At 35.0% G+C, this 17,956-nt stretch overlaps 2 protein-coding genes across 8 annotated transcripts; one reads left to right on the top strand and one right to left on the bottom strand.

The window, feature by feature from the left end:
* Window positions 1-1,323: 1,323 nt before the first annotated feature.
* LOC103715373 (bacterial hemolysin-like protein) lies at window positions 1,324-11,602 on the top strand. 5 transcript variants are annotated; one of them, XR_015977291.2, is made up of 10 exons: window positions 1,327-1,487; window positions 1,805-1,889; window positions 2,759-2,838; window positions 4,685-4,787; window positions 4,895-5,051; window positions 7,217-7,345; window positions 9,313-9,399; window positions 9,867-9,911; window positions 10,098-10,210; window positions 11,175-11,314. XR_015977291.2 is itself a non-coding variant. In XM_089930220.1 (9 exons), the coding sequence occupies exons 2-9, from the start codon at window positions 2,461-2,463 to the stop codon at window positions 11,310-11,312; spliced, it is 756 nt and encodes a 251-aa protein (XP_089786346.1). In that variant the 5' UTR covers window positions 1,324-1,889; window positions 2,267-2,460; the 3' UTR covers window positions 11,313-11,602. The 5 variants fall into 5 exon arrangements, 4 of the variants coding, with proteins under 4 accessions (XP_089786346.1, XP_089786347.1, XP_038989577.1 ...); XM_089930220.1 differs by lacking the exon at window positions 10,098-10,210 and adding an exon at window positions 2,267-2,477 and having other exon boundaries at window positions 1,324-1,889; window positions 11,175-11,602; XM_089930221.1 differs by lacking the exon at window positions 10,098-10,210 and adding an exon at window positions 2,267-2,379 and having other exon boundaries at window positions 1,324-1,889; window positions 11,175-11,602.
* Window positions 11,603-13,626: 2,024 nt separating this feature from the next.
* Window positions 13,627-17,948, bottom strand: ATG10 (autophagocytosis-associated family protein). 3 transcript variants are annotated; one of them, XM_008802994.6, is made up of 7 exons: window positions 17,736-17,948; window positions 15,432-15,613; window positions 15,281-15,331; window positions 15,148-15,207; window positions 14,645-14,744; window positions 14,466-14,563; window positions 13,627-14,040 (listed from the first exon to the last, which is right to left on the bottom strand). In XM_008802994.6, exons 2-7 carry the CDS (start codon window positions 15,579-15,581, stop codon window positions 13,846-13,848), a joined length of 654 nt encoding a protein of 217 aa, XP_008801216.2. In that variant the 5' UTR covers window positions 15,582-15,613; window positions 17,736-17,948; the 3' UTR covers window positions 13,627-13,845. The 3 variants fall into 3 exon arrangements, with proteins under 3 accessions (XP_008801216.2, XP_026663702.2, XP_026663698.2); XM_026807901.4 differs by having other exon boundaries at window positions 15,437-15,520; window positions 17,736-17,904; XM_026807897.4 differs by having other exon boundaries at window positions 15,281-15,520; window positions 17,736-17,904.
* Window positions 17,949-17,956: the final 8 nt, after the last annotated feature.

Consider the following 17,956-nt stretch of genomic DNA (forward strand, 5'->3'; position numbering starts at 1 on the left):
CACTGTTGATACTTCTGGCGTCTCGGTAGCTGGCTTTTTTTTTTTTCCTTCTGTTTTTTCGTTTTTGTTTCTTTTAACTTTTGAAGGGAGAAAGTGAGGGAACACTCAACTAAATATGGGTCATGTGCCAGTTTTCTGCAATGGAATTGGATTTTGGAAGAAGGTTTGGCTTGTAGACGGACTCAGTTAGTATGTCATGGGTCACCTATTCTGACTGGTGGTCAATTGCAAGTCTTTCAAGTCACGGGTCGCCCAGCACCTCATAATTATGATATGGTTTATTAGATTTGCCCAAATTCTTATCCCAAAGCATGGTAAAATTTTTATTTATCTGTATATCTTTATAAAATTTTTTATTTACACGTCTACCCATTAAGAATATTTTAGTCATTTTAATTTAAATCCATTAATTTTTTCACGGCATTAGATGGCATGGGTATATATAAAAAAATAAGAATAAAAAAGATAGAATAGCAAAATAAATATTTTACGAGGATATACATGCAAATATTAATTTTAGAAGGGTATTCCGCAGAATCCTATATTTAGAAGGGTATCCATGCAAAAAATCCAAAAATAAAACTGATTTGTGCGTCCTATTTGAATGAGTCGTATATTCAACATAAAAATAGGTACAATAAAAACCATATGGTGATTAAAAACATCGAAACAGTTGGGATGAGCCTCCGATTTAATGAAGATTCACGCGATTTTATCATTTATAGTCGGTGGGCGGTCTGGACGACCAATCTGGCCGGTTCGCGATCTAACCAATTTAACCCACCGCGCAGATCCGGTAACACAAATAAAAAAAATTTCTAAATATCAAATTTTGTATGAATATTCTTTTAAAATTAATATTTACATTTATATCCTCATAAAAAAATTATTTTGCTATTCTACTTTTTTTATTTTTATTTTTGTGTATGTACCTACACTATCTAACACCGTTAAAAAATTAATAGTTCAAATTAAAGTGATTAAAATATTCTTAATAAATAGATGTGTAAAAAGAAACATTTATATGACGATCGCGATAGGAAACAAAAAAGTAATTTCAAAATTTTATTTTATTTTTAATTAAAATAAATATAGTTTTTATTAACGGTGTTAGAAAAATCATTATATTAGAAGTATTTGTGCAAAACCAGTGTTTTATGAGGGTAAAAAAATAAATATAAATTTTAAGAAGGTATTCACATAAATTTGAATTTTTAGAAGAGTATTCATTATATATAAAAAAAAAGTGCGGGTTGTCTCTTACTGGGTCGGGCGCGGATGCGAATTGGATCCGGGTCCATACAGGATGGTTAAGCCTTACATGGCGATTTACGGAACCCAAATGCCAGAGAGAGCCGACCGAAGGAAACCAGGATAGGAGAACGGAGGAGCAAGAGAGATGGCTCCGAGCGTCCCTCTCTCTCGTTCTTCCGCCACGCACTTCCTCTTCTCCTCCATTAAATCCGGCTTCTACCGGCGATTTCAGCGTACAATTCTCTTTCTTTCCTTACCCTCGTTTCCATTTTTTTCTTTCATTTGGTTTTGGGAGACTTTTCTTCGTTATTTTGCCCCTGCAGTCTGTTTGCTTCAACTTTCTCAACGATTCCACTGGTTTTCCTTTTCATTTATTAATTCGTGATTCATGAATTTTCTTCTAATTAGTGGGACAGTACTATTTCATTGGATAACTGATGAAATCATGCGCAGCTTTGTTTTTCTTTCCTTTTCTTTGTTATTTTAATCTCCTATTCTATTTATGCTTTTTTTTTTGATAATTTTCTGATAATACTCGTTTTGAATTCAGTGACATGGGGAGATGGGCAATCGCCATTATGTCATGTCAGAAGCTATGCGGTTGCAAAAGCGGAAAAGGTTCAGCTGCCGAAGAAGTAAGCTTCCTATTAATTCCTCTCTCTCTCTCTGTGATGATGTTTGAACTCCTTATTAATTATATGAATTTTCGGCGAAATAGTTTAGGTAGGAGGATCTTTAAATGGTTTAGAATTATGGTGAAGATGGGACAATATCTGTTCATTCTTGCTAGTTTTGAATAAACTATAGTTGAGATCATCATTAACTCGTTTGGACTTTGGACTTTGCAGATTGTAAAATCATCCTTTTACTTCTTAAAATAAATAATTAAAAACTAGTTTGCCTCCTCGTATTTTCTATCCAAAGCACAATTTATGTTTTTAGGTGGGAATTTTGTAGTGAAACAGAAAATCTGTATAACCCAATAAAGGCCCGCACTGTTCGTTTCTAACAGGTTGCAGGACTGAATTTTGAAAGAATTTCGACACTTTTTTCTGGTTTGCAGTATGGATCTGGCGTTGACCTTACAAATTAGGGTGTCGCTCTTGGTTCATTGATGAGGACAAGGTTTTAAAATCTTTCATTAAGTGCTTGTCATACTCGCATATGTACTATGCTGTAACATTTGAGGCTTAGTAAAGGAAGCAAATGGGACCTTCTTCAAGGTGAGCACAGTCTTCTAGGTTAGGAACTAAAAGTTAATTTTCGGTGGAGGGGATATTTTATGAGTCCCACGACCTTGCCGTTATTCCCTGGAAATGGTAAAAAAATTCCAAATTTCATCTTTATCCTTTTATCGGCCGAGTTGCACAGTAATCAAGTATGCTACAAATCAAGAAAGGCTTAACCCATGTCTTTGTAGTTATACTACAGTACAATTGTTATAATGATGTTGAAAAGTACTTTTTTTAACTCAAAATTGCAACAAATACTGTCACCTGTTTAGGAGAAGGCGATTGGATGAGGTATGTCTTGAAAGGTTCCAGCAATATAGCCGGACATTCATTCAATCATGGATCATACAAGGTTAGTTGCTCAGCAACTTCTACTTATTTTTTTTTTTTTAAATTACTGCCTAACTTCAATAGCTTTATAGGTGTGCTACTTAATGACAAGTAGTAGCTCTCTCTTTACCTAATATTCCATTCATTTACTTGCCAAAGATCTGAAATCTAAGTCATCATATGCATAACAGCAAACATCCTAGGCCTATTATGGAACTTGCATGTGCAAGCAGTTGCTTTTTATGTGTAGTGTTATTTATCTTTTTCTCTTTTTTAAAAAAAAATCTTTCGTATTTTATGGCTGAGACACAGTTTTTGATTTAATTTCCCTAATCTGAAACCTCATCTCATTGTTTCTCAATCTGTCTGTAGTCTGTACCCTTTCTTTATATTTATCTTCATGCGAAACATTCTTAGTTTCTTCTCATGTTGGTAGCTGTAATAATGTGCTTGAATGATACAATATCCTTTGATGATCTTTAACTAACACTATAAACCTAATAAGCCCATTCCCATACTTCCCAAGTTTCATAATTTGGTATTTGAGCAGTGTTATTGAAGGATTCATTCTAAAGAGGATTGGAGGCTAATAACTAATTATAGTTTTTTTTAGGTTTAGCTATGTGGGCATGATTAACCAAGTAGTCTAGTGAAATTTGAATTGATAGAATACTAGACTCGGAGAAGTGATAGACATGATGATGATGTTTATGGCATGCTTACTTGAAGTGGGCTAGGATGATAGGACATGATCCTCACTTTATGCATTGAAGAAACTAAATGGATCATCATGCTCATGATTGAATTAAACAATTAATTATGAACCATGAAGGGATCAAAGTGACTAGATATCATTCCAAAACCAAAATAAGTTAGTTTTAACAACCACCACCATCATCAACCACTGCTAACATTATTTTCTTTTTCTTTCTCCAGAAAAGCTTAATATTTTTTTCTTCCTTCTTTTCTTCAATTTTGAGGATTATCTCTTCTTTTTTCTTGAAACCAAATGCCACCTTAGTCTATTAATGGTGGTATGCTCCCACCTTTCCTTAAAAGCAGAAATTAACGCAGGAAAACACTATGAGGGCAAAGACTTGTGATCTAATTACCCAATTAAAACTGAGTTGGAATGCAAAATTATAGTTTCATAATCCTGTGAAGGTCAAAAGAGAGGATTAATAGGTTAATTTAATCATGAGGAGACTATTAGTACGACCTAAATTCCCTACCCCAACCTCCTGTGGATTTTGCTAGATAGGCTGGGTGATTTCATTATGATGTTGCAAAACAATGTAAACTAAATGTCCCGTGAGCTCAGATCTCATTGGGGATAGAAACAAATTCAGTAATCTTTTACTCCGATAATCATAACTTTTTTTATTTCTGCCCAAATTGTCAAAAAAAAGGAGACAAGCTTATTAACCATCCTCATAACCTTAAACCACATTCTTCTTGTCCTCCTATAAAATGGAAAAATAAGAATTTAGTAGAACAAGGTTTGAGTTTCAGTGAGCCCTCCAGTTTTCTTTACTGCTGAGCAGTATAGTGATTAACTTTTTTGTCAAAATGGGCAACCCTTGATGAAATCTTTCAAAACCATATATCTTGATCAAAACTTGTAACTATTTTGCGTGCATAACTGATTTTGATCATAGAGATTCCTAAGTATAGTTTTTGGGCATATTGATTCATAGGTATGTAAATACTTAATGCAAAACCATGTTGATAGGTATTTCATGGGTACAATCTCTCTCTTTTTTTTGTCATGTTGGCTTTTCGATGCCTCATTGCTATTTTTTCTTACAGTCTAAAATATGACACCTTATTTTGTTACCGTGGCCTCCCTATTTTCATATTCTTTATAGGCAAAGTTTTTGTGGATGGAAGAGTAGTAAACAAAGCTGGAACACCTGTATCTGAGAAATCAATTGTAGAGATAAAGGCTGAAGTTCCAAAATACGTATGTAGGTGATGCTTTCATGGAAACCGCCAATCTACCATTTCATATTTTAGTTGCAATCTAAAAGTATTGCTTAGCGTTTTTCTATGATCTGATTCATTTTCCTTTCATGCAGAGCAGGATACAAACTAGAGGCTGCTATTGAACAATTTGGTGTGGATGTTGTTGGAAAAGTAGCTCTTGATTCAGGGTTGTCCACGGGTGGTTTTACAGATTGTTTGCTTCAGCATGGTGCATCATATGTGTATGGCGTTGATGTTGGCTATGGACAAGTATGCTTATTTGTTCTCAAATAATTATTTTTTTGATGTTCAACATTTTATCTTGGATTTAAATAACACAGTTTCAATGCCTACAATGGCTGTCTTACATGCATTGCTACCTTTACAATGTCACTATAATTGCTGTAACAGCTATGTTCTACATGATTGCTGTTTCAAGATTTTTTAGGTTAATTTTGTATATTGGTATTTTAAGCGATGTCTTCTTAAGTTGTTTATATTAAATTTTATGTTCTAACTAGTGTTATGTAGATACAAAATACCTATGATGCAACCAGGTAGCTGTTAAAGCTTTGTGGTCCACTGTATATACAAAGTGCTTATGTTCTAACTTGTGTTATGGTCCGCTATATCATTATATATGCTTTTCTGAAATTATATTTTAGTTTGCTCCTTCATGGCCACAAATATATGCAAGTTTCAACCCACCACCGGTCGTTGAGCTTTGAGAGTGTGTGCTTCCATTCCATTGTGTCCTAAATATAGAAAAGTTTTATTCCCTATCTTTCTCATTACTTAAACATCCATTACTCCTTTTTTATGTTGATGCCTTGCTACTCAGTTAGATCATTCTCAGATTGTAGCTTCAGCTGTACTTGTTTCTTCTTGTTTTTAATCAACATCCCCCCTGTAATGCTATGTTTGGCAGGCAGTATAACCCATGGAATAAGGCAAAAAGGTCCTCATTTCATGATTATACTGCCAAACAGCAAATAAAGCGGCCAAGAAATAGAGTTAATACAGTGTGGGGGTATGAGCGGGCCAAGACGGTATAACTCTATTCCACCAAAATGGCGGAATATAGATATACCATGGACTAGAGGAAACTTATTCCCTTTAATTGCCTTTTAGCCTATCCACTCTTTAATCCAACCAAAAGGTGGGAGGATATTGTTTCTGTGATATAATCCAAAAATCTAAGGAAATCTAATGTGCTTTATTTCCCTGCACTTATCCCTTATCAAATGCCAAAAAATGCCTATTCCATGGTATAAGTCCTATCCCTTCGTAGTGCAAAGTATAAGCTTTCAAAATTTATTCAGCCTACCAAATGCTACCTAAAGTTTTAAGTGCAATTTACTGATACCTACTTTTCTGCTTTGATAGGCATTGCTAATGTTTAATATCATCAATTTTCGGGCTATAGTAATACAGTCTGAACTTTAAGGACTAAGTAAAATTACCTCATTTTCATGGCCAAGAGGCCCAAGACTGGCCACTTGTGAATGATTAGCTAATTTACAGAAATGCAAATTTGGAATTTCATTCTACTGGACAGAAAAAGCCATTCGATTTATGTGTAAAAATGTTTAGAGTTATGGGAAATGCTTCTAGTAAAGCTTATCTGCCCTATGGGTGATGCAATAGCATGAGTTTTGAGCTGCAGCCTGCTCATGAAGGTTCCAACAATCATTTGGTGTGGAACCTGTCAATGTAGCAGCTTTTTAGAATGACTGCCATGCTATTACTGCCTTTAATTGACCTATGGCACTATTAAGTGGCCATCGTCAAACTTTAATCATGGGTTGTCTTCTTGCAGTTTGATGATAAAGTTTGATGACCATCATCTAACCATTATAAAGTTTGCTTTATCGCATTTTGATTATACCTTTAAATCTTAGTTGTATATTCAGCTTTCTAATCTTTTTTGAAAAACTGATGGTATCTCTTCTTCTTCTTGTGTGTGTTGCAGTCAATCAATTAGCTGTATTTTGTTAAGTCATTTGTCAATGCAAGGAAAGATATCAGATGACTTCTCTGTATGAAAGAAACCAATGGATAAGTGATGGACATTAAGGAATTCCAAATATCACCTAGAACTTTGGCATATAATTTCTACAAGGAATTTAATTTTTTGTAATGTTATAGCTTCTCCTCCCTTTAATAATATGATGATTTTATTTTTTTGAAAAATGGATTAAAAGATCGATTGCATTACTCAGTTGAACCTGACCAATTATCTGATTGTATTCTGAGAAAGTAGAAATCCTGTTATTTTTGTGGCATTTGATTTTGTTTGAGGGATGCTCCATTATCATGTTCTAACAGCATCTGATATATGGTTGCTTAACAATGATTTGATTTGTACCAGTACCTGCTGGTTAGTTCTTGTGGTGTACACTTTCATTGTATCTAATGTCCTAATGATTTTGTAGGTGGCTGATAAAATTCGTCGAGATGAACGTGTCTGTGTAATTGAAAGAACAAATTTAAGATATCTTCCAGGGCTACCACAACAAGTTGATGTGGTGACTTTGGACCTATCTTTCATTTCTATACTTCTGGTATGCTTTTGGATAATGACAAGCCAAATGCCATGTAATTTTGCATTATGTTACTGCTGAATGCTTCCTCTTGTTCCTCTTTTAAAGAATGCTTTCTACATACCTGTCCCCCTTTCTACATATCTATATCTCCAAAGGTGCAAGTCTCATTATGGATTGGGATTTGACAATATTTTGTTATCTGGGACTTAAGAGAAGGGTAAATGAAAACATAGAGATTATTAAATTTCAACTATGCTAGGTAAAATTTGTAAGGGTAATAAATGGTACATGGATGTAGAAATTCGGACTTTTTTTTTGGAGCTTAGGAGGGGCTAATCCCCACCATTTCTACCCTATATCTACCCACCTGTCTCCTTGGGGGTTGACTCCAATCGGAGTCAAACCTGTTCCCTTGCCCAAGTGGTAAGGGGTGATACCTTCCGAGCAAGTGCTTGTGGTGGAGGCTTGGAATAGTTAAGGTACCTTTTTCTCAAACTTGTTTTTCTAAAAGCTATAGATGGGATAATGATGGGATCTTCGTGGTCATGTGATATGTCTAAATATCATTTTTAAACATGTGCTACCATTGTACCAGGATGAATTAGTGATTATATTTCTTGTGTTGCAAGCTTACCATGTAGCACATTTGATGATGATGGGTGCACCTAAGTCATCTCATATGTTATTGATGATTGCCCAAGTCTTGGAACATGTATGTAATTCCCTTCAGGCAGAGTTATTATGGAATGATACTACCTGTCTATCTTTCTTGTGGAATCCACTTGGAGAGACTCCAATATGTTTAGTATTGAGAACTGTTATCTGTAATGCACATATGATTATTCAGGTTCCTGGAGGTCAAGGACTATCAGCAGATCTCAGCTGTGATAATCTTAATGTCTCACATGGAAACGTGGGTGCCTTGCACTTTCCAATTCCTTTGGAGAATGGGCTGCTTTCGACTGTGCTCTTGAATATTCATTTGTTCTCAATTGTCTGGTGGAAGAGAATATATTGCCACTTGCTATCTTCAAGGACTGTTTCAGCTGATGCATGTCGATATTTATGACAATTTTTGCCTATGACATGCCGGGCAGATAGTTAAAAAAAAAAACTTGACAGGAAATTTGGGGCCAAATACATGATCTTTGATGTGGCATTTGATTTGTTAATTTGAACAAATATCAGTGCAGAAAACAAAGAGAGATGACCTAGGTGCTGATATAAGCAGCATCAACAATTGAGTAGATCATGATTGATGATGGATGCCATGTCTGCATCGGAGCAGATACGGAATAGGTTGGAGTCATGACTAATCGCTGCAAAAGGAAGGAAAAGCACTAATATCATATTGCTCTAAGTTCTCCATTTGGCTGCCTTTCAGTTTATAATTCTTTGAATATGCATAGGAAAATATCTGGCTTCAGAGGGCTTGCTTAAAACTGTTCAGAGATTTTCATACACTATTTAGATGCAAAGAATAATGCATTTCATGGAGAAGTCTGTACTCTTTTGTTGTGTTTACTTAATTCTATATCCTATGCTCTTACGAATATTGAAATTACTCTTATATTAGCTTACATATTATACGTTTAAGCTTTAGAGACATGATAACTAAAGGGGCCTAGAGCTTGAGTATTTTGGTAATAGCTATAGGGGCATAGAGCTTGAAATTGATTTTCTCTTATTTTTTTCAATATGTAGGTGGCATTACCTGTTTTTGATTTTGTGCAATATAACCCCTTCTCCCTTTTCCCCTTTCTTTTGCGATTTTCCATGACCTAAAATCAAATGGTACATCATGCTAATCGTTGTCTTTTCTGCTTGAATTCTTCATGGTTAGAATGAGACTTAGAAGAACATATCTGACCATGAACATCTGTTTATAAGTTTAGACAATCTCTCTGATTATTAATTTGAAATTCTGAATGTTATCTTAATGTATCCTAATTTAGCTTGCATAATTGTTATGTGCATGAATGTAGGTGATGCCTGCTGTAGTCGATGTTATGAAGATGGAGTCTACATTGCTAACACTGGTTAAGCCTCAGTTTGAGGCTCGTAGATCACAGGTTTGCAATTCTAAGATCCTTAAATCATATGACAGTTCTCTAAATGGTTTAGAATTGGTAGAACAAACGCTGGTGAAATTCCTAAAATTGAATTCTGAGAACCTGCAAAAAATGACCTAATGTGTATATGCTAATGTGTGATATTGCATCTGTTAGAAACCTAAAGTTATTCTATTCTTTTACTTGGAATTAAGTTCTGCTTGATTGAACTTTCAGCCAAAACAATTCCTCTTCTGCACTATGATACCAGAGCTACTTAAATCTGTACGATCATAATGACACTCTTAATTTAGGCCTGTCTGGATGTTTATGAAATAGTTTATTGTGGTGGACAGGAGTTTCAATAAGAGACTTGGTTTTTCAACTTTAAATACCCATGCAGTCTCATCTCTTCATATTTTTGTTGATTAATGCAAATTAGAATGTTTCCTTGTTTCTGAAAGTCCTCTTTTTTTGGTCTTTTTCAGGTGGGAGGAGGTGGAATTGTGAGAGATCCTCTGGTACATCAAGAAGTATGTAGCCTTTTCCTATCACAGTTGAAGTTGAAAAATCTAGGATGATAAGCTACAGCTCTGACCTCCTCCTGGCAGCTGCCTTTACTGTTTTGCTACATTCACTGTTCTTTTAATCTTTATCATCCTTCAGCATGCCAATGCATTCAAATGTAAAACTAATTAAGATTATCATCTCTCAACCAGGTGGTTTTTGAATTCTGAGTCTTGGTGCAGACTTAAGGCCCTGATCATGCCAGCACAAAAATTGCTGAAGATCACTTCCTTCACTTGCAACATTGGGCAATTGCAGACCTTAGGTTTTTGAAATGTTTATGATGGAAAATCTCGTACTTCTTGAAAAATTTCTAAGCCTACACCTCTATTAATCTATACTTGATATCTGAGAGTTAAGCTCGTAAAACAACACTCAATGGCTTTTAGAATCATGTCAAAACATAATAAGGCTTCTGTGTAGATATTTCTTGATAGAAATCTGTGCCTGGTGACTTGGCTTTCATATTGCTGATAAATATATGCATAGCTTGCCGAGGCTCTGATATTAAATACAGTAATGTGAAACATACAAAGTTCTTGCTAAAATGATCCAGTATAAATGAATTATATGATGGATTTTCAAGATTAAGATTTTTCAAGTGCTACATGCTGGTGACATTGAGGGTGAGCCTTGGCATAACCTAGAGGTCATTGGTTGGAAACATGGAAGTAGATTCTCTGCACAGAGGGTAAGGCTGCGGATGCCTGACCCTCTCAAACTCCATAATGGCGGGAGCTTGGCACAGATTGTCATGGGTCACAGTACCAAATCCTTGACCAAGATGCTATTTATTGCAGATATATGACCCAACCTCGATTTCTTTAATGTTTCATTGGCTTCTTTTTGCTCTGCATTAGGCTGTTCATACAATATCTCGTGCTAATTTTATGAAGCCTTGAATGGAAGTGATGAGGTGGATGGATTTGAAGGGTCAGCCAGTGTAGATCCCATTATCAGAATGTTTTAGGGATTTGGGTGCATCAGCTACTGGTGATCCTTCAAATTTCTCTTTACCCGATCCTATCTGCTTAACAACTCCCAACAGTGTTGAGGAGACAACAAGCAGACCTGCGGTTGGGCTTCCAAACAGCTAAACTATTGCTTTTTTTGTTTTTTTTTGTTTTATATACAAGCTATTGTCATGGTTTTGATAGCTGTGTTTGACAGCTTGAAAGTATGTCATTCATCTCAGCAAGCTGACACTTTGATCTGGTTCCTGACTACAGGTTCTCGAGAGGATAATTAAGGGTGTTGAAGATTTTGGATTCTGTGCCAAAGGTTGGATGGAGTCTCCTATAAAGGGCGCTGAAGGAAACACTGAATTCCTGGTTTGCTTTCAGAGAATATCCAAGGAGACAGCATGACCTAAACATGTTAATAATTTTCTCTGTTGCATCTGAAAGATGACAAGTCACCTACCTGTGGGATGGCTAAAATTCTCAAAGAAAAGCTGGGGAGGGTCTTTCTTCTTAACAATCTCAAAGTTACAGCGAGTTTAACATATTCAACCAGAATACAATGCAATGTTACCAACTGTTGTAAACTTGTAATGATATGGCTTATTTGTTTGCCACAATGTTAAGATATGTAACAACGTTTGTTATTTAACAACATTACTTAGATCATTCCAATTCAATATTGCTTATTGATATGAGATTGTAATGTGGTTTGATGGTTATGGTTAGGACATGATTGGCCCAAAATGTTTATGACAAGGCTGATTTTTATGTTTATGATAGCCTGAAATGGGGTGAATGGATTTCTAAACAATGCACTGCTCAGTCATGCTATATCCAAGTTTGTGGTCTTGGCAGAAGTTTCAGTGAGGTTACAGTTTTCCTGCTAAGTAATAATCCTCTCATTATTGCCGGGGAAACTTCCTCGAGTTCTTCTAACCTTATTTCTCACCAGTAACTTGCAGCTCTAAAGCATATTGAAGCAGCAAAACATATTGTCGTTCCCATTTCACTGTGCCTTTAAACGAATCAACTATAATTAGTTTATTTTCCCTGTATTGGACATTAGTTGCGATTGCACTTTTCTGTCCATTATATTAGTTGATTACTTTGAGAGTGTTGGTTAAGGATGGTTCCTCCAATCCTAGGATCCCCTAGAAGCATAAGTTTCTATGGCATCCCAATATGCAAACAAATGCCCTCTGATAATTAATTACTTTCTGGGATTTTCTGATAGAGACAATGTATACTTTCTCTCTTCTAATTTTGTGGAACACCTGACGCTTGATCCAGGACTCTATAAGGTGACACATGCCATTTAGCCGGTATCCGAAGTTCTCATTAAGGTAATACCTAGTTATTAATCCCTCTATGCCAATGTCATATCTTTTGTTCAGAGAAGTGTGGCAGCACCTTATGCAACAGCATTTAGAGCTTTTTTGATGGAAGGATTTCAACAAAGCCTATCTCACATATTACTGTTGGTCGATTTGCACTCTGAGTTCTGCCATCCCCTATGTGCATCTTCTTCCCCTTGAAAATTCCCCCTGAAAATTCAATGATATTAACACCTTGAGGCATGTTTGTTGCTAGGAAGAAGACAGGAACGGATATTAGATTCCCATGTTTGGTAATTCATTTAGATGCGAATGCTAATTCCTATTGACATTAGATTCCTAATAAAAAAGGTAAAACCATATCCAAGGACTTGGCTATCATTTTCCCCAACCTTGGATATGTGCTTATATATTATATTATTATATTATTATTAAAATATATTAATATCAATATAATATACTGCAATATAATATTATCTTGATACTATATTAATATTTAATTTTTTTATAATATTATAATATTTTGATAATACTATATTCTTATATTATCTTAATGTAATACTGTAAATATAATGTTACTATATTAGCATAATATTGATAACAGAATATATTAGTATAAATATTATATTTATTATTATAACATATATCTATATATAGTATATTTCTAATATTCATTTTTTATGATATTGATGTCAATAATATTATGCATTATTATATTATACTAGTATACATATATTAATTGTATAATAATATAATAGGAAATAAATATAATTTAATATATTATATTGTATGATATATCATTACTTATAATATGATTTTATTTTCTGACATTAATTATATAATATTCTAGAAGATTAAAATATTGTCATAAGATTAATTTTGATATTCTTGTACTATGAAAAATATTAACTAATAACCATATTATATTATTATAGTTTCATAGTTCACATAATTATAAATTATATAATATTATGTATAATGCATATTACATTATCTAATTTATATATCGTATTATTAGATAATTATTATAGTGACATCATAATATTAGTATAATTTACTGTTAACATTAACATTACTAATAGTAATATTATTACTATTCAATAATATCATTATATTAATATTAATATTGACGTATCAACGATTACATATTATATTATATGATATTTTTATTCCCTAGAGATTTATTTAGAGTTATCCAAAGCTTAAGCTATAGTTTGTAAATGTAAATGTTGAAATATAACCTAAAAACTTAAGCTAGTAGATGGATGAACTCATGAGTATATAAGTCCGATTAAGAATTTTCTTTTTCCTATTCAATATGCAATTGTTGCCACACTCTCAGCACCCTCTCTCAACACCCTCTCTCATATGAAAAGACCACTCTCTTATCAGTAAAAACTTTACAAGATTCTCATAAAAGCAAAAGATAGTTTTACATTGGTTGGTGAATTTATACAATAGGACTTCACCACAAAAAATAAATAATTCCATTAGTCTGAACTTTTCAGAGAGAAGATGATTTGAGCATCGCCGTAATTATGATGGCCACAACTTCTATGCAAAAAATTCTTAACCTCTACATGCAAAAGATGTGCAAAAACATCCTAGATGGACTTATTATGCAGTTCCAAGGGAATCCTCAATCCAACTGTCTGGCCAACCACAGACAACCATGCCGATAAGTAGTGCAGCATATCAGGGTTTTTTGATGGCAGATCGCTTCCTAGCAGCAACTTCATCCAATCACTGGTTCCACAGGGGTGTAAAGTGTACCATGGACGACGTAAGTAGGGATGTTCCTGCACAAAAAGTTCACAATTGTTTTTTAAAGCAAAAAGAAGAGATTCAGGTGAGTGCTGAAAATCTTGGTTCAATTCTGGATCTCATGAAATTTCAAATTAACACTTCAATTAACAAAAATGGCTAACAGAAATGTGTAAAGGAAGCAAGAACTCTTAAGAGTATCAAATCTTCAGACGGTGAAGTGCCAAATGGAAGAGGAATCTGCAGATATTCCTATGCTATCTGAATTTATTGGTCCGTAATTCTTGGATGTTGTAGGAACTGCTATCACTTAAGACTACATTGATAAATTTTCATTGCTAGCCTGATCTGCATCGATTTTATTTTTTGCTCAACTTTAGCTTATTTGATATTTTCCAGGAAGCATTTTACAAACTAAGAAATTCTCAATCCAAGGAACCATGAAAAGAAGTGCATGTACCTCCTGGGTCATGAATGTCCACTTTGATTCATTCTGGATTTTCAGAGAGTATGGAGGAAGGTCTCTTTCGATGTCGCATAAGAGCAAAGGATGGCCATCTACAGAAGTAAGCCAGCCAAACATCTCAGTTCGGAAATACATGCAAAAACTTTGCACAATAAAGTCTATAAAACACGTACCGCATCGATATCCACGGAAATAGAGTACAGGAACCCGGTAAGAAAAGCTATACACTATGTGAAAATCATAAATGTGCATGTCATCATTGTAGCTCTGGACCTAGCAGACAGAATACAAACATGATGCAAACATTGATAAGTGCAAGAATAATAAGCAAAGGACAGAGGATGCTAACTGGTATCCAAGTAAATGAGATGCAGTGAATGCCAAAGAAACAGGTCCCTACAAGAAATATAGCAAGATTTAAAATTACAGAATTTTATGATACAAGAAATGGTGAAAGAGGTGAAAGATAAGATCAATTCTCTGCTAACATATAATCAGTAGCAATCCACCATTTATTCAAGGCACAATGCTAACTTAGCAAAAAAGATCTGCACCGAAATACGCAGCAATTACAAACCAAACAGCACATGTACATCTCCAAATATACATTTAAGGTAAAACCAGGTAAAGGGCATAACAAAAAGGAACATGGAGAGAATGACGCATCAAAGTATACCAAGGTAGCATTGTCAAATGGCTCTTCTTCTGCAGAGTAGTTTTCATCATCAGTAAGTGCCTGAAGAGAAAAAAATTCTAATAAGATTAGATTGCAAGCTAAAATTTTCTTTGTTGTAAGCAACAATTTACACCTCGCTTGCGCTTAGCTGATTCATGTTCTCAAGTGCTAAGTATCCCTCTGCCTGAGTATATTTACAAAAAAGACCACAGTTTAGGTTAAGCAATGAAATATTCAATAACAATATAAAAAAGTAGGCATTTCCAAGCGAGAGAATCACTGACATTACATGAAACACCCATTCTCCGACAAGGAATCCATGCCCACTGGGGAAGATTTGGGTTGATCGCCTTCCATTTCTTGGCAAGATCATCTGCAGAAGCAATGAAGTCATTTGGCGAGAGCATTCCATCCCACAAGCAATGGCCTCCCATGATGGCTAATGTGGACAGCACTAATAGCTCCTCTGAAGTAGAGATTAATTAGGGAAATTCATCACACAATCTACCTACCAACTCAATACTAAATCAAACTAGTTTCTATAAAACAGCACATATCAAAGACCACATTTTTGGTTGAACTTCCCAAGATACAGCATTCTAACATTAAAATTAAGGTACATGAAATGCCTCATTAATTATAATTTAGCCGTTATATAAGAGGAAGAGAGTGAAGAAGGTGACATCAAGATACCAAGAGCTGAAAGATTATCATAAGATGATAAAAATTCTGCATTAGAAAACAAGTAGATGAAATTTCTCATAGCTCAAGTTTTCTTTTCTTTTTCTTCTTTTTTTGCTAGACCGAGTGATCTATACAGCACGTGTACAGTTCTTTTTCTTCTTTAATCGTTTTAGATTAAAAAAGAATTCCTTAAATAATATTGGGATAAACTTCTTGGTGATGATAAAAGATTAGAGGTTCCTCTTCTCGCCGATTATTAGAATCAAAAGAAGATGTGGTTAGAAGGGAGAGATCGTCGAAGTTGGGCAGGATTTACTGGGATATAAGCCGAGAGTTTGGAGTCGAGAAAGCCACCGGAGAGGAGGAAAGGGGGCCAAAACCTGCACACTAGGGCCTAGGAAGCAAGAGGGATGGAGAGACTACGGTGCGGAAAATGGGGGAATAGCTACAAGAAGGGTTTGGATTTTGGACCGGATCCTAAATGAATCCGGATCCAGGAACTTATAATAAAAAATTAATTTTTGTTCATGGGAAGGAATAAAAGAAATTATTTCTCAAAAACCGCAATTTGAGCCGGCCGATCCGGTTGAAGAAGTTAAGAGACCTCTAAAGCCGTGACGTGTCAACTGCACTGCTTCCAATTTACCGATCCAAATTCAATCTATGTTTAAGATGATTCATATTTTTCTGTCCAAACTTGATCCGTTGATCCATCTAAATTTAGTTTGATTTGGATGAAGTTATTTTCGTTTCACAAAGAGGATCAATCCAATCCACTTGCGGCCCTACCCACAATCTTCATATATAAACTTCAAGCAGATTTTCACCATTATATTTCAAAAACTATAGTAGAAGCAGATACTTTTATGTGCAACCTGTGTTAGTCAATAATAATTGTACTGTAAAATAATTTTTTAGTAACAATATATTTATACATAATTATTAAAATAAAAAATAAGTATTCTAGATAAACATATATTGTATAAAAATATTTATTTATTTCTACTTTGAACTTAATTGAGTGGTAGCAAGTCTAGTTTTTGCTTGGTTCATTTAGTGATATGGTAAAGCTAAATCCCAGTTTAGCACATGCTCATAGAACAAATCCTTTTTTTTTTGGATAGCCTTACTCATCAGAACAAATCATGGCAAAGAATCTAAGATATTTGCACATAACTGGCAAAAAATAGAGTTAGAAATGAGCAAAGTAGACGAGGTTTATGGACAGCACCCTTAGAGGACAGGCGTCGAGAGAGGTGTACATATGGTTAAGTGGTTAAATTGTTGAGCGAGTGGCATCTTTGAATTTATAGATGTCATCTTTTTGGAAAGGTTGGGCACTGGATGGGAACAAGAAGGTCGCGCCAAATCCACATATTCCTTGTGAGTTTGGCTATATGCAAACAAGGAGATGAAAGGGTCAACATGACAACATCTCTCTAACTTTCCTTCCAATGTCCGGGAAACAGTTCAGCTTCTGATCCAATCATTCGCTTTGTCTACAAATTAGGTAACAAGAACAGAGTTTGCAACAACAAAAATAAAACATTGGAAAGATACATATTATTACGGTGTGTTAATGCTGTGAAAGAAATTTTCTTTGTTGAAGACACATTATTCAAAGTAACAAAACATGGAAACATATCCCAATACCAGGTCATACCTCAAATACCCGTTCAATCCCAACCAACCCTGTCCCAAAAAAAAACCCTAACAACCTTGTCCTCTTCCAAAGAAATCAAGAGCGACCAAAGTAATCTAAATCCAAGAATCGACTTTCTTTCAAGTGAAAAAAAGTTATCCAACAATCAAATCCCAATAACACCACAAAACCAAAAGAAATCCAAGTTAGACAAAGTGACAACAAGAAAATCCAGGAAAAATAAAGAATCGGAGAATCTTACTTGCATCAGATGCAGCATATAGATCGCAAGGACCGCAGATGACGATGAAGAAGCAATGGTACCCCCGCCCTACGCCTCCCAGAACCGCCGCAAGAAGCGAGGTCGCTGCGCTTGAAGACCTCCTTAGGGTTCCCAAAAGCGAGCAAAAGACAGAAGAGAAGAAAGGAGAGGAGAAAAGGGAGAAGACGAATGGGGAAGAGAGAGAAAGGGGACCGAGCCGG

This window comes from Phoenix dactylifera, chromosome 4 (genome assembly GCF_051530095.1).
Source record: "Phoenix dactylifera cultivar Ajwa chromosome 4, Ajwa_hap1_PhDact_Kaust_v1.1, whole genome shotgun sequence".
Taxonomy (NCBI): domain Eukaryota; kingdom Viridiplantae; phylum Streptophyta; class Magnoliopsida; order Arecales; family Arecaceae; genus Phoenix; species Phoenix dactylifera.

Bases quoted from the DNA above. Each gene is read 5' to 3' on its own strand.
- LOC103715373 (XM_039133649.3), top strand. From the start codon at position 1,400: ATGGCTCCGAGCGTCCCTCTCTCTCGTTCTTCCGCCACGCACTTCCTC. The intron at 5,052-7,216 runs GTATGCTTATTT...ATGATTTTGTAG, and splicing joins TTGATGTTGGCTATGGACAA to GTGGCTGATAAAATTCGTCG. The intron at 9,912-11,174 runs GTATGTAGCCTT...TCCTGACTACAG, and splicing joins ATCCTCTGGTACATCAAGAA to GTTCTCGAGAGGATAATTAA.
- ATG10 (XM_026807897.4), bottom strand. The intron at 14,745-15,147 runs GTATACTTTGAT...TCTGTCTGCTAG, and splicing joins CATTTGACAATGCTACCTTG to GTCCAGAGCTACAATGATGA. The intron at 14,564-14,644 runs GTACGTGTTTTA...TTACTTCTGTAG, and splicing joins TTTCCGTGGATATCGATGCG to ATGGCCATCCTTTGCTCTTA.